This window comes from Canis lupus, chromosome X (assembly GCF_011100685.1).
Source record: "Canis lupus familiaris isolate Mischka breed German Shepherd chromosome X, alternate assembly UU_Cfam_GSD_1.0, whole genome shotgun sequence".
In the NCBI taxonomy this organism is placed as follows: Eukaryota; Metazoa; Chordata; class Mammalia; order Carnivora; family Canidae; genus Canis; species Canis lupus.
In genome coordinates, this window is record NC_049260.1 from 124471193 (window position 1) to 124498726 (window position 27534).

At 38.7% G+C, this 27534-nt stretch overlaps 1 protein-coding gene across 5 annotated transcripts in view; it reads right to left on the reverse strand.

Moving 5' to 3' along the window:
• Window positions 1-27534, reverse strand: part of TMLHE (trimethyllysine hydroxylase, epsilon) — a 116243-nt gene that overhangs the window by 26044 nt on the left and 62665 nt on the right. For all 5 annotated transcript variants that reach the window (XM_038588759.1, XM_038588758.1, XM_038588757.1 and 2 more), the window contains 2 exons: window positions 23252-23371; window positions 19609-19845 (listed from right to left, as the gene is read on the reverse strand). In XM_038588759.1, coding sequence (XP_038444687.1) covers window positions 19609-19845; window positions 23252-23371 — 357 coding nt within the window. The remainder of the gene's footprint in view (window positions 1-19608; window positions 19846-23251; window positions 23372-27534) is intronic.

Here is a 27534-nt window from a genome sequence, read left to right on the forward strand (position 1 = left end):
AACGAACTAGGGGTGGTGGAAGGGGAGGAGGGCGGGGGGTGGGGGTGACTGGGTGACGGGCACTGAGGGGGGCACTTGACGGGCTGAGCACTGGGGGTTATTCTGTATGTTGGTAGATTGAACACCAATAAAAAATAAATTTATTAAAAAATAAATATAAAAATAAAGATAAGTTAGAAGAAAGAATGGAACACTTAATAGAATGCAAAGAGTAAGCCTAAGAAGGGTCGGGTCGTGATCCTGGGATCTGGGATCGAGTCCCACGTTGGGCTCCCTGAGGAGCCTGTTTCTCCCTCGGCCTGTGTTTCTGCCCCTCTCTCTCAGTCTGTCTCTCATGAATAAATAAATAAATCTTTTAAAAAATTAAGATACCTACAAAAACCTTGGATATTTGGAAATTAAAGAACATGATTGTAGTTAATACACGGTGAGAGGGGATCCCTGGGTGGCTCAGCGGTTTGGCGCCTGCCTTTGGCCCAGGGTGCGATCCTGGGGTCCTGGGATCGAGTCCCGAGTTGGGCTCCCTGCATGGAGCCTGCTTCTTCCTCTGCCTGTGTCTCTGCCTCTCTCTCTCTCTCATAAATAAATACATAAATCTTTAAAAAAAAATACATGGTGAGATACTTGAAAATTAACATAATTCTACTTAATACATGGTTAAAGAAAGAAAAGGGAAATTAGAAAATATGTTGTACTTAATGATCACAAAAACAAAACATATCAATATTTGTGGGGATGCAGCAAAAAGGGCTTAGAGGCAAAACTATAGCTTTAAATGATTATATTAGAAGAGACTAAATGTAAAATTGCTGGTTGCTAGAAGGGAAGGGGGTAAGGAGATGAGCAAAATAGGTAAGGGGAAGAGGGAGATACAGGCTTCCAGATATGGGATAAATAAGTCATGGGAATAAAAGGCACATCACAGGGAAGACAGTCCATGATGTTGTAATAGCACTGTGTGGTGACAGGTGGGAGTTACACTTGTGGTGAGTGTAGTATCACTTATTGAGTGTTGAATCACTATGCGGTACACCTGAAACTAATGTAACTTGTTTTTCAGCTATACTCAGATAAAAAATTTAAAGGGAAAAGAATAATAAAAAAGGCTAAATGTATAAAATCAATGACCTTAGGTTCTACCTTAGGCAACTTGAAGACTGAGAATAAATCAAGCCAGAAACATATAAAAATAAGAGAATAATGAAGAAGATAAGAACACAAATCAATAAGGTAGAAACAAATAATGGAGAAAAATAACAAACCAACAAGATGGCTCATTGAAATGACCAAGAAAATTGTTAGACTCTTAGACTCAACAAGATAAACATAGAGCAATTATTACCAATACCAAGCATCTGATATCACTGGAGCCTACAGACTTTAGGAAAACAATAAGCAAATATTATGAATGATTTTATGACTACAGATTTGACAACTTAGGTAAAATGTACACATTTCTTGAAACACTAAGGAGGAAACAGAATCTTATTAGCGCTATATGGCAAACACTGAATATTCAAAACCATCCCATAAGATAAAGTCCATCCACACAGACAGGTTCTCTAGTAAATTCTAGGAAACATTTAAGATGGAAATAATAAAGTATTATACAGATTCTTTGCTAAACCAGAGTTTTACAAAATTAGCATAACACCAAAATATTTAAAAAGTCACCAAAAAAGAAAATTGCAGATCAATGTCCCTCTTGAACCTAGATGAAATATTTCTCAACCTGATATTAAGCTGAAACCAGCTGTGTATTCAGTTACCTATTTATTGCTTCTTAGTTCCAAATGCATCTTTCCTTACATAGTATATGTTCTCTAAGAATCCTTTAAGCATTTCTCCTTGAGAGTGAGCACAATACTTAAAATTTCTCAGTAGAAGGCGCTGAAGGGACGGGAGAAAGAAGTTCTCTTGATAGTATCTCTGGACCTGGCCAGGACTCTACTGTGTGATTGTGAGCATGTCAGCCCCTTGGGGCCCAGGACTTGGTCCTTATGCAGCCTTTCAGCCTCAGCCTGGTGAAAACCTTTCCACAACCCTCTCAACATGGAGCTTCCACATGACTTGCAGGTAGCCTCCTGCGTTCTACAGGGACATACACTGAATGGTAATCCTGCAAGTTCCCATCCCTCACTCTCATCTCTGTACTATCTGTGTGCTCTTAATTCTTTCTGCTTTCATTGGCATCCAGACTTCTTTTGCATACTCATACCACCTTGCTGACTGCCTGTTCTCCTGCTTGTACTCTGAGAGGTGGCCTATTGTTTGCTTAGCAACTCTAGTCCAGCTCTTGCCTAGCCAAAACAGCAAACTTCTCTGATATCAGGTGGCTGAACCATGCTTTCTTTGAGGTTGGAACCCCTTAGATACTCTGCCTCAGACCTAGGGTACTATACTGAATTTCATTAGATCTTACAATTTCTCTCTTATTATAGCCTCATAATACCTTATATTAGGCTCCTGTGTGAAGCTCAGCTGGGAAGATGTCAGAATAGGAGGACCCTAAGCAAGCTCATCTCCTCCCATGGATACAACTAGATAACAGTCACATCAGTGTAAATAACCCAGAAAATGGATCTGAAGACTGGAAGAACAATTTAACTAAAGGTAGTTAACTAAAGGTAAAGAAGAGGCCACACTGAAGAGGGAGGGAGGATGGAGACTTGGTAGGGAGCAAAACATGCCATGGCCTCTCTGTGATGGGGAGGGAGTCACTGGCTTGTAGAAGGGCAAAAAACAGACTTTCACACTGGCAAGGCCACACAGGGAAAATGAATCCCCATAACATTTGGCTCTGGAAATGAGAAGGCCCAAATTTCATGAGTTCATACAACCAGTAGGACTTAAATCCTGGAATCTAAAAAATTGCCAGTTCAGCTCTGGGAGAGTCCAGTGGGTGTTCAAAGTTGAGTTCCTCCCCTTAAAGAGACAACAGAACAAATGGCCCTCAGAGATAGAGTACAGAAGCAGCAGTTTGAAAAATGCCAGGGGCAGATGGAAAGGAGAGTGATTTGCTCACATCAGAGCATGGCCCAGAGAGGCAAGGATGACAGGGAGGCCCCGCCAGGAATGGAAGAATTGGCAGGCACCACTTCCTGCCCCCAAATCCCAGCATAAACACAAGGCCATCTGTGAAAAGCACTACAGTGTCCATACTCATTACCTAGCTTGCTTACACCAAGCCACACCCCCTCACACTTGGGCAGATCAGTCCAGTCTAGTCATACTTCTGTCTCAGTGTGGTGTCTCCCCCCACCCCCCAATCAAAAGACCAGCCAAAACACCATCAACACCTGATCTCCCAACCTGCAGGATTTACATGATTTCAGTCATGGCAGTGGCAGGATGTCCCATTAAACAAACACAGCAGCACACAGCTGGTTAAAATGGGCCCCAGTCCTGCTGGGGATCAAACACTGCCCAAAACAGGCAAAGAGAACCTCTTCAGACAACTGGACTGAAGGCAAAAGAGACCAGGACTAAAAAGCAGGCATACACAACACACATAGGAGATACTCCCTGGAGCTCCAGGCCTCGGGGAACAGGGGACACTGCGCTCCAGGGCACTACAGGACCCCTTCTTCATAAGGCCATTACCCGCCAGGAGCAAGAGACATACCTGATGTTCCTAACACACAGAAACAGGCACAGAGAGTTAGACAAAAGGAGGACACAAAAATATGTCCCAAATGAAATAACAGAACCAAACCACAGCAAGACATGTAAGCAAAAATGGATGTAAGAATATGCCTGATAGAGAATTTAAAGTAGCGATCACAAAGATACTCACTGGACCTGAGAAAAGAGAGGAGGATGTCAGTAAGAGCCTTATCAAAGAGACAAAAGAAGAACCAATCAGAGATGAAGAACACAATACATGAAACTAAAAATACACTTGACATAATAAATAGCAGGCTAGAGGAAGCAGAGGAGTCAATCGGTGACCTGGAAGACAGAGTAATGGGAAGTAATCAGGCTGAGCAGCTGAGACGAAAAGAAATTATGCAAAATAAGAATAGCCTTAGAAGGACGCCTGGGTGAATCAGTGGTTGAGCATCTGCCTTTGGCTCAGGTCATGATCCTGGGGTCCTGGGATCAAGTCCTGCATCAGGCTCCCTGAGGGAACCCCGATTCTCCCTCTGCCTGTGTCTCTGCCTCTCTCTGTGTGTCTCTCATGAATAAATTAATAAAATCTTTAAAAAAAATAGTCTTAGGAAAATCAGCCACTCCGTCAAGCATAATAACATTCACATTCCAGGGATCCCAAGAGAATAAGAGAGAGACAAAAGGGGACAGAACATTGATTTGCAGAAATAATAGCTGGAAACTTCCTTAATCTGGGGAAGGAAACAGATATCCAGATGCAGGAGGCACAGAGATCCGCCCCCCGCCCCAAATCAACTCAAGGAAGTCCACACCAAGACACATAGTAGTTAAAATGGCAAAAAGTAATGATAAGGAAAAAATTTTAAAGCAGCAAGAGAAAAGAAGACAGTCATATACAAAAGAAACCCCATAAGACTTATAGCAGAATTTTTCAGCACAAAGTTTGCAGGCCAGAGGGGAGTGGCAGGATATATTCAGAGGTCTAAAAGGAAACAATCTTCAGTCAAGAATGCTCTATCCAGCGAGGCTGTTGTTCAGAATAGAAGGAGAGATAAAGAGTTTCCCAGACAAACCAAACCTAAAGGGCTTCATGACCACTAAACCAACCCTATAACAAATGTTAAAGGGGACTCTGAGTGGAAAGGAAAGACCAAAAAGGAGAGTATGAAAAGTCAAAAACACAAAGGCAGTAAAGATAAGTATTTCTGTAAAGATCAGTCAAGGGATTCATAAAATAAAATAATGTAAAATATGACACCATAAACCTAAAATATAAGGAGGAGAGGAGTAAAGACTTGGTTCAAACATAAATGACCAGCGACTAAATATAGGCCTCTATATGCAGAAGATGTCATATACAAACCTAATGTAACGACAAATCAAAAACTGGTAATAAATATGCAAGGAATAAAGAGAAAGGAATCCAAGCATATAACTAAAGAAAGCCAGCAAAATGTGAAAGAGAGCAAGAGAAAAAAAATGATCAGAGAAAAACTACAAAAACAACCACAAACAAGTAAGAAAATGGCAATAATACATATTTATCAATAATTACTTCGAAAGTAAATGAACTAAACAACTCAATCAAAAGACATAGAGTGACAGTGGATAAAAAGACAAAATCCATCTATATGCTGCCTACAAGAGATTCATTATAGACCCAAAGAGACCTGCAGATTGAAAGTGAGGAGATGGAGAAACATCTATCATGCAAGTGGATGTGATGTCAAAAGCAAGCTGTTGTATGAATACTTGTATTGGAAAAAATAGACTTTACAGCAAAGAGTGTAAGAAGAGACAAAGAAGTACACTATTCAATAGTAAAGGGGAAAATCCAACAAGAAGATATAACAATTGAAAGTACGCACCCAACATGGGAGCACCCAAATACATAAAAGTTAATAATGAACATAAAGGAATTTATTGATAGTAATAGAATAATAGTGGGAGTCTTTAACACCCCACTTACATCAATTGACAGATTATACAAACAGAAAATCAAAAGGAAACAATGGCTTTGAATGTCACGCTGGACCAGATGGATTTAACAGGTAAACATTCAGAACATTTCATCCTAAAACAGCACAATACGCATTCTTTTCAATGTGCAGGGAACATTATCCAGAATAGATCACATATTAGCCCACAAAACGAGTCTCAACAAATTCATGAATATCAAAGTCCCATCATGTATCTTTTGTGGCCATAATGCCATGAAACTAGAAGTCAATCACAAGAAAAACTCTGGAAAAACCACAGATACATGAAGGTTAAATTACATGCTACTACACAATCAATGGGTCAATCAAAAAAATCAAAGAATAAATAAAAATGGAGACAAGTAAAAGTGAAAACACAACAGTCCAAAATACTTGGGATGCAGCAAAAGCTGTTCTAAAAGGGAAGTTTATAGCAATACAGGCTTACCTCAAGAAGCAAGAAAAATCTAAAATAAACAACCTAACCTTACACCTAAAGGAGTTAGAAAAACAACAAGTGAAGCCTAAAACCAGCAGAAGAAAGGAAAAAATGAAGATTAGAGAAGAAGTAAATGAGATAGAAACTAAAACAGTAGAGGAGATCAATGAAACCAGGAGCTGGTTCTTTGAAAAATTGCACAATTGATAAAACTCAGCCAGACTTATGAAAAAGAAAAGAGAAAGGACCCAAATAAATAAAATCACAAATGAGAGAGAAATCACACCCAACAACCAACACCACAGAAATACAAAAAATCATAAAAGACTATGATGGAAAACTATATGTCAACAAATTGGCCAACCTGGAAGAAATGGATAAATTTCTAGACACATATAAACTACCAAAACTGAAAAAAGAAGAAATAGAAAATTTGAACAAAATGATAACCAGCAAAGAAATTGAGTCCATATTAAAAAAACTCCCAATAAGCAAAAGTCCACGGTCAGACGGATTCCTGGCAGAGTTCTACCAAACATTTAAAGAGTTAATACCTGTTCTCAAACTTTAAAAAAAATAGAGATGGAAGGAAAACTTGCAAAATCATTCTATGAGGCCAGTATCACTCTGATATGAAAACCAGATAAAGACATCACAAGAAAAGGGGAAGCACCGGCAAATATTTCTGATGAACATAGGTGCAAAAATCCTCCACTAATTACTAGCAAGTCAAATCCAATAGTACATTTAAAAAATAATTCACTACACACAAGTGGGATTTATTCCTAGGATGCAATTGTGTATCAATATTTGCAAATCAATCAGTGTGATACATCACATCAGTGAGAGAAAGGATAAGAACCATATGATCATTTCACTAGATGCAGAAGGAGCATTTGATGAAGCACAACATCCATCCATGATAAAAGCCTCAACAAAGTAGGTCTAGAGGGAACATATCTCAATATAATAAAGGCCATATTTGAAAAGCCCACAGCTAACATCATACACAATGATGAAAAACAGAGCTTTCCCCTAAGGTCAGGAATAGGACAAGGATGCCCACTCTCACCACTGCTGTTCTACATAGTACTGGAAGGCCCAGCCTCAGCAGTCAGACAACAGAGAGAAATAAAAGGCCTCCAAATCAGTAAGTAAGAAGCCAAACTTCCACTTTTTGCAGATGACAGGGTACTCTACATAGAAAAGACTCCCAACGACTCTACCAACAACTACTGGAAAGAAAGGGGAATTGAGTAAAGGTGCAGGAGACGAAATCCACGTGCAAATCCACGCTTGCATCCCTGTACACTAATAATGAAGCAGCAGAAAGTGAAATGGAGAAAACCGTTCCAGAGAGTGTCCAAGAGGGCGGAGGAGCCGGAGCCCTGCGTTTCTCGTCGGGTCCCAGGAATTCAGCTAGCTAGCTCTCAAATCATTCTGAACACCTGCGAACTCAACCTGACACCTAAGAAAATAGCGGCAACTCTACAAACACAAAAGCTACCACTTTCTGCAAGGTTGGAGGTGTGGAGAAGTGAATCCAAGGTGACGTGTGGGAAGAGGAGTCATGGGGCAGGGAGTCTCCATCAGCTGGCTATTGGTAAGGGCCCGAGCAGCAGGGTGCAAAATGAGAACTTCTAGAAGTCTGTTCCAGGGGGGACCCCCCGGCGCTGGGTGGGGGGGGGTGTGAAGCTGGGGCGAATCTTCGGGGGGACAGTGTGTCTCGGGATCCCTGGGTCACAGGAAGCCTGGGGTGCCCGAGCCGCACAGGTCCTCGGCAGCAGAGCGGGAAGCCGGCTGCAATGAGCAGCCCAGGAGTGGGCTCTCAGCTCCGGATTGCCATAAACTGCAAACTGCGCCATGGTGGGCGACTGCTCCCTGAGCAAGGCCCTAGAGAGCAGCAGAACCCCCGGGCCACCCCCTGCCTCCCCCGGAAGGAGCACTGTGGGTACCTCCGCAGGTGTTTGCAGGGTTTGGACCCTCGAAATGGGGTCGTGTGCCCGAGATAGAAATGCTTGGTCGCCGGCTGAGTGAGCAACGGAATGCGGAGACCATGGACACAGGAGTGACTGCTTTTTCCCAGAGAGCACACTGAGGAGTGGGGGCCCCAAGCTTTCCGCTCCAGGGCTGGGGGTGGGGAGGCCCCATTTTCATTCTCCTTCTGTAAAGCAAAGCAGGAGGCCTGCAGGGAACAAAAGCCCCATAGAGCAGATGCTTTAGCCTGGCCCCCTGGAGAGGGCGGTGTGATTCCACGGGTGGGGGGGGGGCGCATCAGCGCAACAGTCCCTTCCCCAGATGACCAGCAAGAACATCTAGCTAAGAGCAAGTTTACCGATCACGCAGAAATGCAAAAATGCAGTGCTGGGAAAAATAGTAGATAGAATTCATGTTATTTCCTCCATGATTCTTTAGTCTTTCAATTTTAATTTTTTCTCTTTCCTTTTTCGACCAATTCTTTATATTATCAACTCTTTTAAAAAGATCTTTTTTTAATTTTAATTTTTACACTTACATTCTATCCTTTCATTGTATTTCATTTTATTTTTGTTTATGTATGTTTTTCTTTCTTTACAATTTTGGGATGCACTTTCTTCTAACAAACAGACCAAAATACACTAAAATATAATGTATTCTTATCTTCTGCTCACCTCTCTGTTTATATTCTTTTTTTGTGTGTGTGTCTTTTAACTTTCATTTTGACAGTTCCATTCTATCCTTTCATTGTATTTTATTTTATTTTTATACATATATAGATTTTCCTTTCTTTATGATTTTGGGTTCTACTCTTCTAACAGACCAAAATACACACAGGATCCACCGCACTGCTCTCTTCTGTTCACCTGTCTGAATATATTGTCTCTTTTTATTTTTTTTTTCGGTTTTGGGTCTCTTCTGATTTGTTTAGTATGTTTCTCTGGGATCATTGTTTCTATTTTAGTACCTTTTTCTCTTATTCATTTATTTTTCTTTGGACAGAAAGACAAGATGGAAAAAGTCACCTCAAAACAGAAAGCAAGAGGCAGCACTGACTGCCAGGGACCTAACTGGTATGGATATAAGTAAGATTTCAGAACTAGAGTTCAGAATAACAAATATAAAGATACTAGCTGTGCTTGAAAAAAGCATAGAAGATACTAGAGAATCCCCTCTGCAGAAATAGAAGGACTAAAATCTAATAAGGTCAAAATCAAAGAGGGTATTAATGAGATGCAATAAAAAACTGGAGCTCTGATGGCTAAGAAAAATGGCACAGAACAGAGAATTAGTGACATAGAAGACAAAATAATGGAGAATAAAGGAGCTGAGAAAAAGAGAGATAAGCAGCTGATGGATCATGAAGGGAGAGTCTGAGAGATAAGTGATACCATAACTTGAAACAATATTAGAATATTGAGATCCCAAAAGAAGAGGAAGAGAGAGGCAAAGAAGGTATGTTGGAGCAAATCATAGCTGAGAACTTCCCTAATCTGGCGAAGTAACGGGCACTCTAGTCCAAGGGGCACAGAGAAACTCCCTCAAAATCAATAAAAATAGGTCAGTACCCTGACATAATGGTGAAACCTGCAATTCTGAGACAAAGTCCTGAAAGCATCTCTGGACAAGAGTTACATAGCCTTCAAGACTAGAAATATTATCTAGCAGCAGATTCTCCACAGAGACCTGAAGGCCAGAAAGGACTGTCATTATATATTCAGGGTGCTAAATGAGAAAAACATGCAGCCAAGAATACTTTATCCACCTAGGATGTCACTCAAAATAGGAGGAGAGATGAGCTTCCAGGGCAAATAGAAACTAAAGGAATTCTGGATCACTAAACCAGCCTTGGAATAAATATTAAAAAGGATCCTTTAAGTGAAGAGAGAGCCCAAAAGTAACAAAGACCAGGAAGTAACAAAGACAATATACAAAACCAGTAACTTTACAGGTAATACAATGGTACTTAATTCATATCTTTCAATAGTTACTCTGAATGTAAATGAGCTAAATGCTCCAATCAAAAGACACAGGATGTCGGATTGGATAAAAAAGCAAAACCTATCAATATGCTGTCTACAAGACACTTATTTTATTTTATTTTTAAAAAGATTTTATTTATTTATTCATGAGAGACACAGAGAGAGCAAGAGGCAGAGACACAGGCAGAGGGAGAAGCAGGCTCCATGCAGGGAGCCTGACGTGGGACTCGATCCTGGGACCCTAGGATAACGCCCTGGGCTGAAAGTGGCGCCAAACCACTTAGCCACCCGGGCATCCCTACAAGAGACTAATTTTAGACCAAAAAACAACTCCATATTGAAAGTGAGGGAGTGGAGATCCATTTATCACGCTAATGGACATGAAAAGAAAGCTGGGGTAGCAATCCTTATATCAGACAAATTAGATTTTAAACCAAAGACTGTAATAAGAGATGAGGAGGGCACTATATCATGATTAAAGGGTCTATCCAACAAGAAGATCTAACAATTGTAAATATTTATGCCCCTAACTTGGGAGCAGCCAATCATATAAACTGACTAATAACAAAATTTAAGAAACACATTGATAACAATATAGTAAGAGTACGGAGTTTATACCCCACTCACTTCAATGGACAGATCATTTAAGCAGATCAACAAGGAAACAAGGGCTTTGAATAACACACTGGACCAGATGTACTTTACAGATATATTCAGACCATTCCATCCTAATGCAACAGAATACACATTCTCCTCGAGTGTACATAGAACATTCTCCAGAACAGATCACTTACTGTGTCACAAATCAGGTCTCAACTGGTACAAAAAAGATTGGGATCATTCCCTGCATATTTTCAGACCACAATGCTTTGAAACTTGAAGTCCACCACAAGAGAAAATTTGGAAAGAATGCAGATACATGGAAGATAAAGAGCATCCTATTAAAGAATGAATGGGAAATTAAAGAAGAATTTTTTTCTTTTTTTCTTTTTGATTTTTTTAATTTATTTATGATAGTCACACAGAGAGAGAGAGAGAGAGAGAGAGAGAGAGAGAGAGGCAGAGTCACAGGCAGAGGGAGAAGCAGGCTCCATGCACCAGGAGCCCGACATGGGATTCAATCCCGGGTCTCCAGGATTGTGCCCTGGGCCAAAGGCAGGCGCTAAACCACTGCGCCACCCAGGGATCCCTAAAGAAGAATTTTTAAAGATCATGGAAGCAAATGAAAATGAAAAACACAACTGTTCAAAACCTTTGGGCAGCAAAGGTGGTCCTAAGAGGGAGGTATATGGCAATACAAGCCTTTCTCAAGACACAAGAAAGGTCTCAACTACACAACCTAACCATACACCTAAAGGAGCTGGAGAGAGAACAGCAAATAAAACCTAAACCCAGGAGGAGAAGAGAATTAATAAATATTAGATCAGAATTCAATGAAATAGAAACCAAAAGAACAGTAGGACAGATAAATGAAACTAGGAGCTGGTTCATTGAAAGAATTAATAAGATTGATAAGCCTCTAGGACAGACTTATCAAACAGAAAAGAGAAAGGACCCAAATTAATAAAATCAGGAATGAAAGAGGAGAGATCACAACCAATGCCAAAGAAATACAAACCATTATAAGAACATATTATGAGTAACTATATGCCAACAAATTAGGCCATCTGGAAGAAATGGATGTGTTCCTAAAAACATATAAACTACCAAAACTGAAACAAGAAGAAATAGAAAACATGAACAGACCCATAACCAGCAAGGAAATTGAATCAGTAATAAAACATCTCCCAACAAAAGAATCCAGGGCCAGATGGCTTCCCAGGGGAACTCTCCCAAACATTTAGAAAGAATTAATACCTATTTTTCTTTTTTTAAAAAAAGATATTTTATTTATTCATGAGACACACACATAGAGAGAGGCCAGAGACCCAGGCAGAGGGAGAAGCAGGCTCCATGCTGGGAGCCCGATGCGGAACTCAATCCCGGGTCTTCAGGATCATGCCCTGGGCCGAAGGCAGTGCTAAACCGCTGAGCCACCCAGGCTGCCCAATACCTATTTTTCTGAAGCTGTTTCAAAAATAGAAATGGAAGGAAAACCTTCAGATTCATTCTTTGAGGCCAGGATTACCTTGATCCCTGAACCAGACAAAGATCCCACCAAAAAGGGGAATTACAGACCAATATCCCTGATGAACATGGATGCTAAAATGCTCACAAAGATACTAACTAATAGGATCCAACACTACATTAAGAAGATAATTCACCATGATCAAGTGAGATTTATTCCTGGGCTGCAACTGTGATTCAACATCCTCAAATCAATAAGTGATACACCACATTAATAAGAGAATGGACAAGAACCATATGATCCTCTCAGTAGATGCAGAAAAAGCATTTGACAAACTATAGTATCCATTCTTGATTAAACCTCTTCGGACTGTAGGGATAGAGGGAACATTCCTTAGCATCTTAATAAGTCATCTATAAAAAGCCCAAAGCAAGTATCATTCTCAATGGGGAAAAATGGAGAGCCTTTCCTCTAAGATCGGAAACACGACAGGGATGTTCACTCTCACCACTGTTGTTCAGCATAGTACTGGAAATCTTAGCCTCAGCAATCAGACAACAAAAAGAAATAAAAGGCATTCAAATTGGCAAAGAAGAAGTCAAACACTCCCTCTTTGCAGATGACATGATACTGCATGTGGAAAACCCAAAAGACTCCACCCCAAGATTGCTAGAAGGCATACAAATTCAGCAAAGTGATAGGATAGGCTCAGTGGTTGAGCGTCTGCCTTTGGCTCAGGGCGTGATCCCGGGGTCCTGGGATTGAGTCCCACATTGGGCTTCCTGTGTGGAGCCTGCTTCTCTCTCTGCCTATGTCTCTGCCTCTCTCTTTGTGTCTCTCATTAATAAATAAATAAAATCTTTAAAAAATAACAGTGAGACTGAAGAAAGAAAAATTAAGGAAACTATCCCATTTACAATTGCACCAAAACCTCAGAAGATACCTAGGAATAAACCTACCAAAAAGGCAAAGGATCGGTACTCAGAAAGCTCTAGGACACTCATGAAAGAAATTGAGGAAGACACAGAGAAATGGAAAAACATTCCATGCTCATGTATTAAAAGAACAAATATTGTTAAAGTGTCTAGGATACCTAGAACAACCTGTACATTCAATGCAATCCCCATCAAAATACCATCAACTTTTTTTCACAGAGCTGGAACAAATAATCCTAAGATTTGTTTGGAACCAGAAAAGACCCCAAATATCCAAAGCAATCTTGAATAAGATAACCAAAGCTGGTGGCATCACAATGCCTGACTTCAAGCTGTATTACAAAGCTGTGATCATCAAGACAGTGTGGTACTGGCACAAAAACAGACACACATAGATCCATGGGACAGAGTAGAGAACCCAGAAATGGACCCTCAATTCTATGGTCAACTTAACTTGGGCAAAGTAGGAAAGAATATCCACTGGAAAAAAGACAGTCTCTTCAATAAATGGTGTTGGGAAAACTGGACTGCCACATGCAGAAGAATGAAACTAGACCATTCTCTTACACCAGCCATTTTGACAGGTGTGAGGTGATAGCTCATCGTGGTTTTTTATATATATATATTTTATATTCATGAGAGACACACAGAGAGAGGCAGAGACACAGGTAGAGGGAGAAGCAGGCTCCATGCAAGGAACCTGATGTGGGACTCGATCCCGGGAATCTGGGATCACTCCCTGAGCCAAAGGCAGACGCTGAACCGCTGAGCCACTCAGGTGTCCCTCATCGTGGTTTTGATTTGTATTTTCCTCATGTCAAGTGATGTTGAACATCTTTTCATGTGTCTGTCAGCCATGTGTATGCCTTCTTTGGAAAAATGTCTATTCATATCTTCTGCCTATTTTTTAACTGGATTATCTGTTTTTGGGTGTTGAATTTTATAAGTCCTTTAGCAACATTTTTCAAGATATATGTCCTGAGGCAAGGGAAACAAAAGCAAAAATAAACTATTGCCACTGCATCAAAATAAAAACTTTTGCAAAGTGAAGGAAACAATCATTAACAATACTAAGCAGCAATCTCTGGAATTGAAAAATATATTTGCAAATGACATATCTCATAAAGGGTTAGTATTCAATATATACAAGGAAATTACAGAAGGAAGGAATATATGCATGCCTAGCCAAATTATGGAAGCAGCCCAAGTGTTCATCAATAGATGAATAGATAAAGAAGATGTGGTATTTATATACATATATAATGGAATATTATTCAGCCATATAAAAGAATGAATCTTGCCATTTGCAACAGCATGCATGGAGCCAAAGAGTATAATGCTTAGTATAATGCTTAAGTAAAGTTAAGTCAGTCAGAGAAAGACAAATACCATATGATTTTACTCATGTGTGGAATTTAAGAAACAAAGCAAGCGAAGGAAAGAAAATGAAGAGAGAGAGACAAACCAAGAAACAGATGGCTAACTATAGAGAACACACTATTGGGCACTAGAGGGGAGGTGGGTGGGGATAGGTGAGACAGATGATGGGGATTAAGGAGGGAACTGGTCATGATGAGCACTGTGTAATGTACAGAATTGTTGAATCTCTATACTGTACACCTAAAGCTAATATAACACTGTATGTTAACTATTCTTCAATTAAAATTTTAAAATGAACAAAAAACCCTACTGGGTGGTATTCATCTCTTGATTGGACCCACAGTATTAACATACACACATACAGACACATAGACAAACACAGCCACTTGTGTATAGAGTAATAAATCATGACCAAGTACAGTCCATTCCCAGAGTACAAGGATTGGCTTAACATTTGAAATTAATATAATTTAACATAATAACAGAATAAAGAAGAATAAATGACACAATTATTTCTATTGATAATTGACATGAAGATAAAGCATTTATCAAAATTCAATACTCATTTATGATTCTAAAAAAATCTCAGGAACTGTGGAAGGGAAAATCAGCCAGCAGATAAAAGACATCACCAACACTTTTTCTTTAAAAGATTAATTAATTTATTTAAAGAGAGTGCACACAAGCAGGGGGAGGGAAGGAGGGAAAGGAAGAGGGAGAGAATCTCAAGCAGACTTCCTGCTGAGTATGAAGCCTGATGCAAGGCTTGATCTCATGACTCTGAGATCATGACCTGAGCTGAAATCAAGAGCTGACTGCTTAAGTGACTGAGCCACCCAGGCGCTCCATCAACACTCTTATATAGTTAATATTCCTGGCAAAATACTGAACACTTTTACCCTAAGGATGTCTGGTGTTACCACTCTTATTTAACATAGTACTGGATGTGTTAGCCAGTGTAGCATGGCAAGAAAAACAAATGAATAACATAAACATATCGATTGGAAAGAAAAAAAATATAACTATCCCTACAACATGATTTTCTAAGAAACCCAGAAAACAAATACTTTGAGCTAATGAATACTTTAGCAAGGCTAGGATACAACGCTAATTTAAAAAGAAATCAATTTTTTAATATAACGGCAGCAAATAACTTGAAAATAGTATTCAAATTTTATAATGCCATCAGAATATAAAAATAGGAATAAAATTAACAAAAGATATGTAAGATCTGTATCTTCAATACTATCAAACACTGCTAAGAGAAATTAAAGAAGACCTAAATAAATATAAAGATCAGGTTCATGGATTCCAAGACTCAAAAGTGTTAGTTTGTTAGTTATTGACAAGCTGATTTTAAGATATATATGGAAATATAAAGAATCTAGAACGAGGGCTGGCAAAATCCGATCTGTGGGACAAATCCAGCCCACTGCCCATTTTTATAAGTAATATTTATTGAAACAGGCACACTCATTCGTTTATATATTGTTTATAGCTGCTATTTTGCTTCCATAACAGTATTGAGTAGTTGTGATAAAGAACATTTGACCCCATTTACTATCTAGTCCTTTACAAAAAAATTTGTAGACCTCTAATCTAGAATATCCACAATGATCTTGAAAAAGAACAAAGTTGACAAACATATTATCTGACTTTATTACTGTAAACCTGCAGTAGCCAAGACATTGTGGAACTGTAATAAGGAACCACAAATAGATAATGGAATTAAATAGAGATCCCAGAGACAAACCTACATTTATATGATCATTTGATTTTTTAAAGATTTATTTGTTTATTTGAGAGAGAGAGAGAGACAGAGAGAGTGAGAGGGAAAGAGAGAGAGTGAGCACAAGCAGGGGGAGGAGCAGAGGGAGAGGGAGAAAGAATCCACAGGCAGGTTCCCTGCTGAGTGTGGAGCCTGATGTGGGAATTGATCCTGTGACCCTGAGATCATGACCTGAGCTGAAATGAAGAGCCAGAGGCTCAACTGACTGAACCACCCAGGCGCCCTGGTCATTTGATTTTTGACAAAGTTGCAAAGGCAATCCAATGGGGGGAAAGGAAGTTCTTTTCAACAAATGAGGCTATCTGGATATCCATATATAAAAAATATGAACTTCTACCTATACCTCATAACACAGAAAAAAATTGAGATAGATCACAGATTTAGATGTAAAAAATAAAACTATAACACCTTTAGAAAACAGAATCTCATCATGTCATGGGAGCAGTCAAAGATTTCTTTTTTTTTTTATTTACCATTTTTATGTTTTATTTATTTTTCGTGTTTTTTTATTGGAGTTTGATTTTTTATTTATTTTTATTTATTTATTTATTTATGTATTTATTTTTAAACATTTTTAAAATTATTTATTTATTTATGATAGTCACAGAGAGAGAGAGGCAGAGACATAGGCAGAGGGAGAAGCAGGCTCCATGCACCGAGAGCCCGATGTGGGATTCGATCCTGGGTCTCCAGGATCGCGCCCTGGGCCAAAGGCAGGCGCTAAACCGCTGCGCCACCCAGGGATCCCTGGAGTTTGATTTTTTAAAAGAATTTATTTATTTATTCATGAGACACACACACACACACACACACACATACACACACACACACAGAGGCAGAGACACAAGCAGAGGTAGAAGCAGGCTCCACGCCAGGGGCCCGATGTGGGACTCGATCCCGAAACTCCAGGATCACGCTATGGGCTGAAGGCAGGTGCTGAGCCACCCAGGTGTCCCTTGGAGTTCAATTTGCCAACATATAGCATAACACCCAGTGCTCATCCCATCAAGTGCCCCCCTCAGTGCCCATCACTCAGTCACCCCATCCCCCCACCCGCCTCCCCTTCCACTACCCCTTATTTGTTTCCCAGAGTTAGGAGTCTCTCATGGTTTGTCTCCCTGTCTAATTTTTCCCATTCAGTTCCCCTCCTTTCCCTTATAATCCCTTTCACTATTTCTTATATTTCCCGTATGAGTGAAACCATATGTTTGACTGATACCCACCATTTGCTTTGACATGGAAAGATTTCTTATATGGATCACAGAAACAATAATCATTTAAAAAACTACCCAATTGTATTAAAATTTTCTGCTTATAAAAACACTGTTAAAAATAAATAGGTAAGCTACAGATTAGAAAATAATATTCCTAAAACATATACCAGGTAAGAAATAGTGACTAGGGTATGTAAAGAACTCCTAGAACTCAATAATGATAACCCAATGAAAAAATGGCAAAAGATATAACCAGATACTTCAGAAAATAAGATATATGAATGGCCAATAAGCACATGGAAAGATGCTCAACATCATCAGTCCTCAAAAAAATTGCAAATCAAACCCCAAAGAGATAACCACACTAATGGCTAACACTATTAAGATTGACAACACCAAATATTAGCAAGGATATGGAGCAGCTATAACTCTCATACATTGTTAATGACAATGTAAAATAAAACATCTACTTTAGTAAAAGTTCTGGCAATTGTTTATGAAATTGAACACTCACCTACTTTATGACCTAGCAGTTCCACTCCTAGCTATTTACGTGAGTAAAATGAAAACATGTATCTACAAAAATCCTTTTTTCTATGAATGCTCATGGCAGTTTTAATCATTATAACCCTGAATCAGAAACATTACAGGTGTTTACTCATAAAAAATCGGATTTATTCTATGGTATGAATTTCGAGAACAGGCAAAACTAATCTATGGTGGCAAAAATCAAAACAGTGATCTCCTCTAGGGAGAGTGTGCAAGGTTGGACTGGGAAGGAGTATAAGGGGACTTCCTACAGTGATGGTAATATTATGTATCTTATAGGGGTTTGGGTTATATAGGTATATGCATTTATCAAAACTCAGCAAGTGTATATTTGATATTCAAAATATAATTGTATGTAAATTTTATTTCAAAATTAAAAATTTGTAAACAAATATTGAACTCTAAAGATGTTAATATGGAAGTATTTAGGGGGACATGTAGTCATATCTACACTGTACATTTTTTTACAATGTACTTTGAAATGCATCAAAAATAAGATTGACAGATATATAGATAAACAGACAGATAATAAAACAAGCATAGGAATACTTCCTGGTAGAACCTAGGTGGTAGGTCTATGGGTTTTACTGTAAATGCTTTCAACTTTTCAATATGTTTAAAAATGTTTACAGGGCAGCCCGGGTGGCTCAGCAGTTTGGCGCTGCCTTCAGCCCAGGGCCTGATCCTAGAGACCTGGGATCGAGTCCCATGTCAGGCTCCCTGCATGGAGCCTGCTTCTCCCTCTGCCTGTGTCTCTGCCTCTCTCTCTCTCTGTGTGTCTCTCATGGATAAATAAATAAAATCTTTAAAAAAATGCTTACTATCAAATGTTGGAAAAAATATTGCGTATGTACTCATTGTTCTAGGGAATGGCGATACAAGAAATGACTAAGGTGGTGTTTTTCAGAATAGGTTATCCAATGGAAATGGATTAGCATTTGTGTAGTTCATATTACCATCCACGGACACAGGCAGGGGCAACAATTTATTTTTATCTTTACAACACGGTGTGGAGAAGCAAGCTTAGAAATGAGTGGAGATGATGAGTTCAATTTTGAATATGATGTGCTTTGCAATCGTATAAGATATCTAAGTGGCAATATCTAGTAGACTATTGGATATATACATCAGGAGATTTGCATAAATCTGGGCTACCGATAAATGTTGTGGTTGTCATGCCTTTGGGTACTCTAGCTGTTTGGTCAGTGAGCACAATTTAGTAACTTTTTAATTTTATTTATTTTTTTAAATTTTTATTTATTTATTTATGATAGTCACACACACACACACAGAGAGAGAGGCAGAGACATAAGCAGAGGGAGAAGCAGGCTCCATGCACCGGGAGCCCGAGGTGGGATTCGATCCCGGGTCTCCAGGATCGCGCCCTGGGCCAAAGGCAGGCGCTAAACCACTGTGCCACCTAGGGATCCCAACTTTTTAATTTTAATAGTGTCTTCATTTTAAAATACTATCTCAAATATCTGCTCCCCTCAAATCTAGTATTCTTTACCTGTTGGCCTATTTTTCCATGGGAAGTACAATAAGAACAGAAATTGTACTAGTAAAAAGCTATAAAACAGCAAGATTAAAATGGTCAATATAAGAATTTTAGGGCTTTTCATTAGGCTAATAATTTGAAGGTTAATAATTAGTAAAAACATTACACTGGTTCTTTGGTACTCACCTGATCAAATAGAGTTCTTTATTCCATGGGTAGATATTTAAGACTGGCCCAACCCCAATCATGTGGTTGTGACATTCTCCAACATTTTCAATATATTCATGCTTCAATGGTACTTTGGTGAGGAGTTCAAATTCCTCAGGTGCCTTTTGAAGTACCTGTTCCGCTGCATAGAATCCATCTACCAGCAGTGTCCTCCCACCTGTTCCTTCATGCTTAAGACAGTGAAACACTTGAATGCTAAAGAGAGAAAAAATTAAATTCTTCTGTTCAGGGGAGAAAAGAGAGCATATAAAAATATTTAAAGATTATATATGAAAAATTAATAAATCTACTTATACCATTTTCATTTCTAGATTAATCATTTTCCCTAATAGCCAGTTGTACTTTTTTGTGCTTTGATATATCAATGCCACTACAGGTTTCTTCTAAACATATTCAATATTAATTAAAACCTATATGCGCCAGATCCTGGGGATACAGTCATGAATAAGATATAGTTTCTGTTTTAAAAAAATTACACAGTCTAGTAGGAAATCATGAGGCAAATAAATAACAGTAAAATATGACAGGGACTATAATCAAGTTGTATACAAGATAGAGGGTCCATAAAGAAAGAACATTATTTACAAAGTATATTTAAGGAAGAGGGCAAGAAGTTCCTGTCAGTAAAGCACAGAGAATTATGAAAGGATTTTAAACTGGGAAACTCTATGGTCACATTAACATTTTTAAGACTTGATTCTGATGATAGTATGGGAGACGGACTGGATGGAAGCAAGATGACAGAAAATGTAGAAAACAATGTGGTAACTGAAATAGACAAAAATACCAAGGGCTTGAGCTTAGAGAAGACATATTGTAGGAACAGAACTGACAAGATTTAATAACTGATTAAATGGGGTGGAGAAACAAGAAGCAAAAATCTAGAATGACTTCAGGTTATTCCCTTGGTTAACTTGTCATTTGCTAAGATGGAGAATGCATGCAGAAGTATAATTGATCATAACCTCATAAGAGGTTGAGGTAGAAGTTCAGTTTAGGGGCCATGTTGAAATAGTTGAGTCATATATGGGTGAAAATATTAATAGGGAAAGGAAAGGGGACCTAATGGGCTGGAAAATTGCCCTAAAAGTTTCAAATTAACAAGGGGGAAAGAAAATTAATAGTAATTTAGAAAATAAATAAAAGTAAATAATGAAGTAAAATAAGTAAAAAACTATGAATGCAGGTAGAAGGAATAAAATCAAGGAAAACCTAATATAAATACAATTAAAATGAGAAACGTCAGTTCTGGACTCAAGCTTTCTGTGAAACTTCTAGGTCAAGATTGTTCAGTACCTAGTTGAAGGTATTTAACCTAGAAGATAGGCCAATTTAGTAGTTTGTGGGTGATAGCCAAAGCCAAGAGCACAGAAAAAGTCATTTGGAGAGAACATTTCAAGTAAGAAAAGAAGGACAATGAGAAAACCTGAAGGAACAACAATATCTAGGACATGGACAGAGGAAAATAAGCCAGCAAAGGATGCTGAGGAAAAGTGGTCAGAGATGTAGGAAGAAAACTAAAAAAGAAAGGATACGTAAGAACAGTTAGTGGTTAACACCATGCCCCAGGGGGCAAGTAAGATGAAGACTGAAAGGTATACACTAAGTATGACAATAAGTTAGTTGCTGGTGACGTTGGAGAGAGTAATTTTATTTTTGTTATTTAATTAATTAGTTTATTTATGAGCAAGCATGTGGGGGGGGGAAGGGGGGAGGAGAGAGAATCCTCAAGCAGACTCCGTGCTGAGCATGGAACCCAATGCAGGGCTCAATCTCACAACCCTGAGACCATAATGAGTTTAAGTCAGATGCTCAACCCACTGAGCCACCCAGGTGACCTTAAAGAGAGTCATTTTAATTGGGAGGGTGTTGGATAAACTAGCTGACTATGGATTTGAGGAGTGAATGGGAGGTGACAATGAAAAGATACTGAATGTCAATGATTCTTTGAATAACTTTAGCTGTGAAGGGGAGGAATAAGGCAGGGCTCTAACTAGAGAGAGATAGAGACTAAAGAAGATATGAGAAGCTGATAGGAATCAATAGGTACAGAAAGGGTGAAGATGTAGGAGAGATAAATGTCTGCGGAGGCTGGAGAAGAGATCCAGAGCAAAGGTAGCTTTCAAAATGACAAGGCATATAACAATGCTGCTGATGGTGATGATAATGGCTAAAGTGATAATAATAATAATAGCTAGCATTTCTTGAGCATTTAATTTGTGTCAGGCGGTATGCCAAGTGCTTTAAATACATCATGTAATGTAATCCCTAAGCAATACTAATGAATAGGTTTTATCACTAGTTCCATTTTACAGATGAAGAAACTGAGTCACAGAGAAGTCAGTAAGTTACTTGTCCAAGATAACAAACCTAATATATATCACAGCTGGGATGCAGATCCAGATCTGTTAATGACATGGCCTGAACTCTTAACCATTCTTACTATACTGCTACTGTACTTACTTGGCCCTTGTCATTGACTAGAAAGGTCTAAATTAAAGTCACCAACAACTAAATGCTTATCTTTCGTACTGGTTAAAGAGAAAAGAGTTACTCAATATTTGAATCTCAACCTCTGTCCAGCTGCTTCTCATCCCATTTCCTCTTTCTTCCTTCTGGACCCCCTAGAATGAGGATACAGGGCTATTGGGATCTTCATTTATTGATAACACTGAAAAGGATCTCTAAAAGCTGCTTTATTCTTTCTCCCCTGAACCAAATATTCTTAAGTTCCAAATCGTTAAAGAAAATCAATGTAACCACAATCAATTGCATATTATCACCCTCTCATATTATCTTTATAAATACATATGTACACTCACTTTACTAATATCTTTGTGCCTCAGGCTCATCATCTATATGCAGAAGCAAGATCAATAACAAAAACTACAGAGGTACCGCTAATAACTGGGAAATGGTAGGTAAATTAAAAATGGCATTTATCATGTCACATGATTATCATCTCATTTTTGTGGTGAGAAAATTTAAGATCCACTCTCTGTTAACTAAAGTGGTGATAATATTATAATATATAACCATTGTATACCTTAAATTTATATGTTACATGTCAATTATATCTTAATAAAGCTAGGGGAAAAAGTATGGTATATTTTTGGCTCAGCAGCTTCTGAGTCCATGTGAAAAAAGGGTTTTAAAATTAATTCCTTCTCTCCAACTTCTTACAAATTGGATTCAAATTCCTGTTAATACCAGCCCAAAGCAGCTGTGTTTAGAAGATTGATCCTGTTTCAATATAACTAAATATAAGAAAACTGTACAATTCCAGAATTAACTATTAGACCTTTTTTGGTAAGTTGTTGGTAATTACTTAGACAAAAATATAAATTAAACAAAATTTAGATCCATTTATGTAGTAATGTGTATTTTCAATCACTTAAAAAAATTCTTCTTCTAAGTCCAAAGAAGACTGAGCTAGAGTATTTCAAAATTATCATGTTTCTAAGAGAAGAAAAAGAAACAGTCACACACGTCATCATCAGCAGATATGATCTTGGTTCAAACAGAATGGAAAGTGATTAAGGAATTATTCAAGACCATCACATGTAAAGACCCTGTATGTGGAAAATTCTAATCCACTTACCCACAGGGCTCTTGAAAATAGGTAGTGTCAGTGTGCCGATCCAAAGCCAGCTTGGTGTATGCGGTGTCACCTCTGGAGAAGTCTGAAGTGAAATACCACATCCTCCCATAGATGGTTTCTCTGTCAAAGCAAATGAAGGACGACTTAAGTATTTAAAATTTTTATTCCTGTCTTTCATAACTCTAGTAACTTCTTTATTCAGAAGTAACAAAAGATTTTTTGGCTTCAGATTTCCATGTTTAAGGTGTAGATGACAGTTGAACACAGCACCAGTCTTAACAATCTGTTACTGATTAATATTCTAGGAAGTTGGGGGGCAAACTGTGAAAGTAGAGTTGACCCTTGAACAACAGAGGTTTCGGGATCCCTGGGTGGCGCAGCGGTTTGGCGCCTGCCTTTGGCCCAGGGCGCGATCCTGGAGACCCGGGATCGAATCCCACGTCGGGCTCCCGGTGCATGGAGCCTGCTTCTCCCTCTGCCTGTGTCTCTGCCTCTCTCTCTCTCTGTGACTATCATAAATAAATAAAAATTAAAAAAAAAAGAACAACACAGGTTTCAACTGCATGGATCCACCCATACATGGATTTTTTTCTATACAGATGTTATTATAAATATATTTTCTCTTTCTTATGATTTTCCTAATAATAGTTTCTATTCTCTAGTTTATTGTAAGAATACAGTATATAATACATACAACACATAGAATATGTGCTCATTGATTATGTTATTGGTAAAACTTCTAGTCAGCAGTAAACTATTACTAATTAAGTTCTGGAGAGTTAAAAGTCATACATGAATTTTCTACTGTGTGGGGTTGGGGAAGGTCAGTTCCCCTTACCCACACATTGTTCAAGGGTCAACTGTATAATGTAGTCTGAAAGCTTAGGGGATTACCCCCTCTGTTTATGTGCCTACTTTTAATAGCTTTCACATTCACGGTTTTTTCCTGTGCTCACCTTCCTTGCATAGAAAAAGATGTCTTTATGCAGATGCTTTTAGAAGTGAGTAATGTAGATCCTCACCCATCTATTGGACATGGAGGAATAAGAAAAAGAGAAAAGGATAGTTCATGTTAGCAAGTATTTAATGAAATGCTGTATCACTGTTGTCTTATCTCTCCTTAAGGCATACATCATAAATTTTGATTTTATAGTTTTTTCCTGATGGCTTATAGCTGACCAAAGGTCATTTTAATTCTTTAGCTTTCAGAGTTCATCTTATTTTTTGAACCCTCAGAGTCCAAACAGGAAATAGTCATCCTCAGGAACTATGATCTCTAAAGCCCTCTCAATTGATTGATTGTTTACCAGCACAGCTTCCTTTTCTGAAAGTTCTCAAAGTGTGTTTGAAACTGAATGGTTCAAAAAATGTTGATTATGTTATACCAGGATAGAGGAAATGACCCAGAATTCTACTTGCTACACAATTAGTGATATCTGGCCCATATTAAGTAAAAATATGTTTACATCACCTGTATTACTATAGAAGATCAATCTATATATTACCTAGAAATGCAGACTGGCAAGTGGAAACAGCACTGAATTCAGGATCAGGAAATCTGAGCCATCTGAATCTCAGTTCTCTTTTTTTAAACTTAAAAAAGAGACATTTATTTATTTTATAGAGAGCTATGGAGGGCGGGGGGCAGAGAGAGAGGGAGAGAGAATCTCACGTCAGCTCCATGGCCAGTGCAGAGCCTGACACAGGGCTCAGTCACAACCCTGAGATTGTGACCTGACCTGAAATCAAGAGTCAGATGCTTAACAGACTGAGCCATGCAAGCCCCCCTCATTTCTTTTTAACTGAACCTTTTACTAGTGAACATCTTCTGTTAGCACTGTTATATACACATACCATTAAAAAAATGATTTTATTTATTTGAGAGAGAGAGAGAGAGAGAGAGAGAGAGAGAGGAAGAGGAGGAGCAGGGGAGGGGCAGAGGGAGAAGCAGGCTCCCTGCTAAGCAGGGACACCAATGCTGGGCTAGATTCTAGGACCTTGGAGTCATGACCTGAACTGAAGGCAGAAGCTTAACCAACTGAGCCATCCAGGTGCTCCTACACTACAATATTAGATTTTAAAAAATATTTATTTACATTCCAGTTAGATAACAAACATTGTAGTATCAGTGTCAGGTGTACAATACAGTGGTTGAACACTTCCATAAATCACCCAGTGCTCTCAGAACAAGTGTCCTCTCACCCACTCCCTGACTACCTCCCCTCTGGTGACCATAGTGTGTTCTCTATAGTTAAGAGTCTATTTCTTGGTCAGCCTCTCTCCCTCTTTTCCTTTTCTCATGTGTTTTGTTTCTTAAATTCCACATATGAGAGAAATCATATGGTATTTGTCTTTCTCTCACTGACTTATTTCACTAAGTATAATACTCTCTAGATCCATCCACATCATTGTAAATGGCATGATTTCATTCTTTTTTATAGCTGAGTAATATTCCATTGTGTGTGTGTGTGTGTGTGTGTATCTGACATGTTTTTATTCATTCATCAATAGATTTTTGGGGCTCTTTCCATAATTTGGCTGTTACTGATAATGCTACTATAAACATTGGGGTATATGTATTTCTTTGAATTGTAAGTACTTAGTAGTGCAATTGCTGGGTCATAGGGTAGTTCTATTTTAACTCCTTGAGGAGCCTCCACACTGTTCTCCAGAGCGGCTGCACCAGCTTACATTCCTACCAACAGTATAAGAAGATTCTCCTTTCTCCACATCCTCACCAACACCCGTTGTCTCCTGACTTGTTGATTTTAGCCATTCTGACAGGTGTGAGGTGGGATCTCATTGTGCATTTGATCTGCATCTCCCTGATGATCAGTGATGTGGAGCATCTTGTCAGGTGTCTGTTGACCATCTGGATGTCATCTTTGGAAAAATGTCTATTCATGTTTTCTGCCCATTTTTAACTGGATTATTTGTTTTTTTGGGTGTTGAGTTTGACAATTCTTTGAGGATTTTGGATACTAAGCCTCTATCAGAGATATCATTTGGAAATGTCTTTTCCCATTCTGAAGGCTGCCTTTTAGTTTTGTTGTTTCCTTCCTGTGCAGACACTTTTTATCTTGAAGTCTCAATAGCTGATTTTTGCTTTTGTTTCCCTTGTCTCTGCCAAGGTGTCTAATAAGAAGTTGCTGCGGCTGAGGTCACAGAAGTTGCTGCCTGTGTTCTCCTCTAGGATTTTCTTTTTAAAAAAAGATTTTTATTTATTTATTCATGAGAGACACACACACACAGAGAGGCAGAGACACAGGCAGAGGGAAATGCAGGCTCCACGCAGGGAGCCCGACATAGGACTCGATCTCGGGTCTCCAAGATCACATCCTGGGCTGAAGGCGGCGCTAAACCGCTGAGGCACCTGGGCTACCCTCCTCTAGGATTTTGATGGTTTCAGGTCTCACATTTAGATCTTTCATCCATTCTGAGTGTATCTTTGTGTGTGGTGTAAGAGAATGGTCCAGTTTTCTCAACACCATTTGTTGAAGAGACTGTCTTTTATCCAGTGGAGATTCTTTCCTGCTTTGTTGAATATTAGTTGACCATAGAGTTGAGGGTCCATTTCTGGATTCTCTATTCTGTTCTATGGATATATGTGTCTGTTTTTGGGTCAGAACCACACTGTCTTGATGATCACAGCTTTGTAGTACAACTTGAAATCCGGCATTGTGATGCCCTCAGGTTTGTTTTTCTTTTTCAAGATTGCTTTGGCTGTTCAAAGTCTTTCATGATTCCACACACATTTTAGGATTGTTTATTTATAGCTCTGTCAAAAAAGTGGGTGGTATATTGATAGGGATTGCATTAAATGTGTAGGCTGCTTTGGGTAATATAGACATTTTAAAAATATTTGTTCCTCCAATCCACAAGCATGGAATGTTTCTCCATCTCTTTGTGCCATCTTCAATTTCTTTCATCTGTGTTTTATAGTTTTCAGAATACAGATCATTTACATGTTTGGTCAGGTTTATTCCTAGGCATCTTACAGTTTTTGGTGCAGTTATAAATAGAATTGATTCCTTGACTTCTCTTTCTGCTGCTTCATCATTACTGTATAGAAATACAACAGATTTCTGTACAATGATTTTGTATTCTGCAATTTTACTAAATTCATGTATCAGTTCTAGCAATTCTTCTGTGGAATCTTTTGGGTTTTCTATATATAGCATCATATCATCTACAAATAGTGAAAGTATGACTTCTTCCTTCCTGATTTGGGTACCTTTTATTTCTTTTTATTGTCTGACTGCTGAGCCTGGGACTTCCAGCAC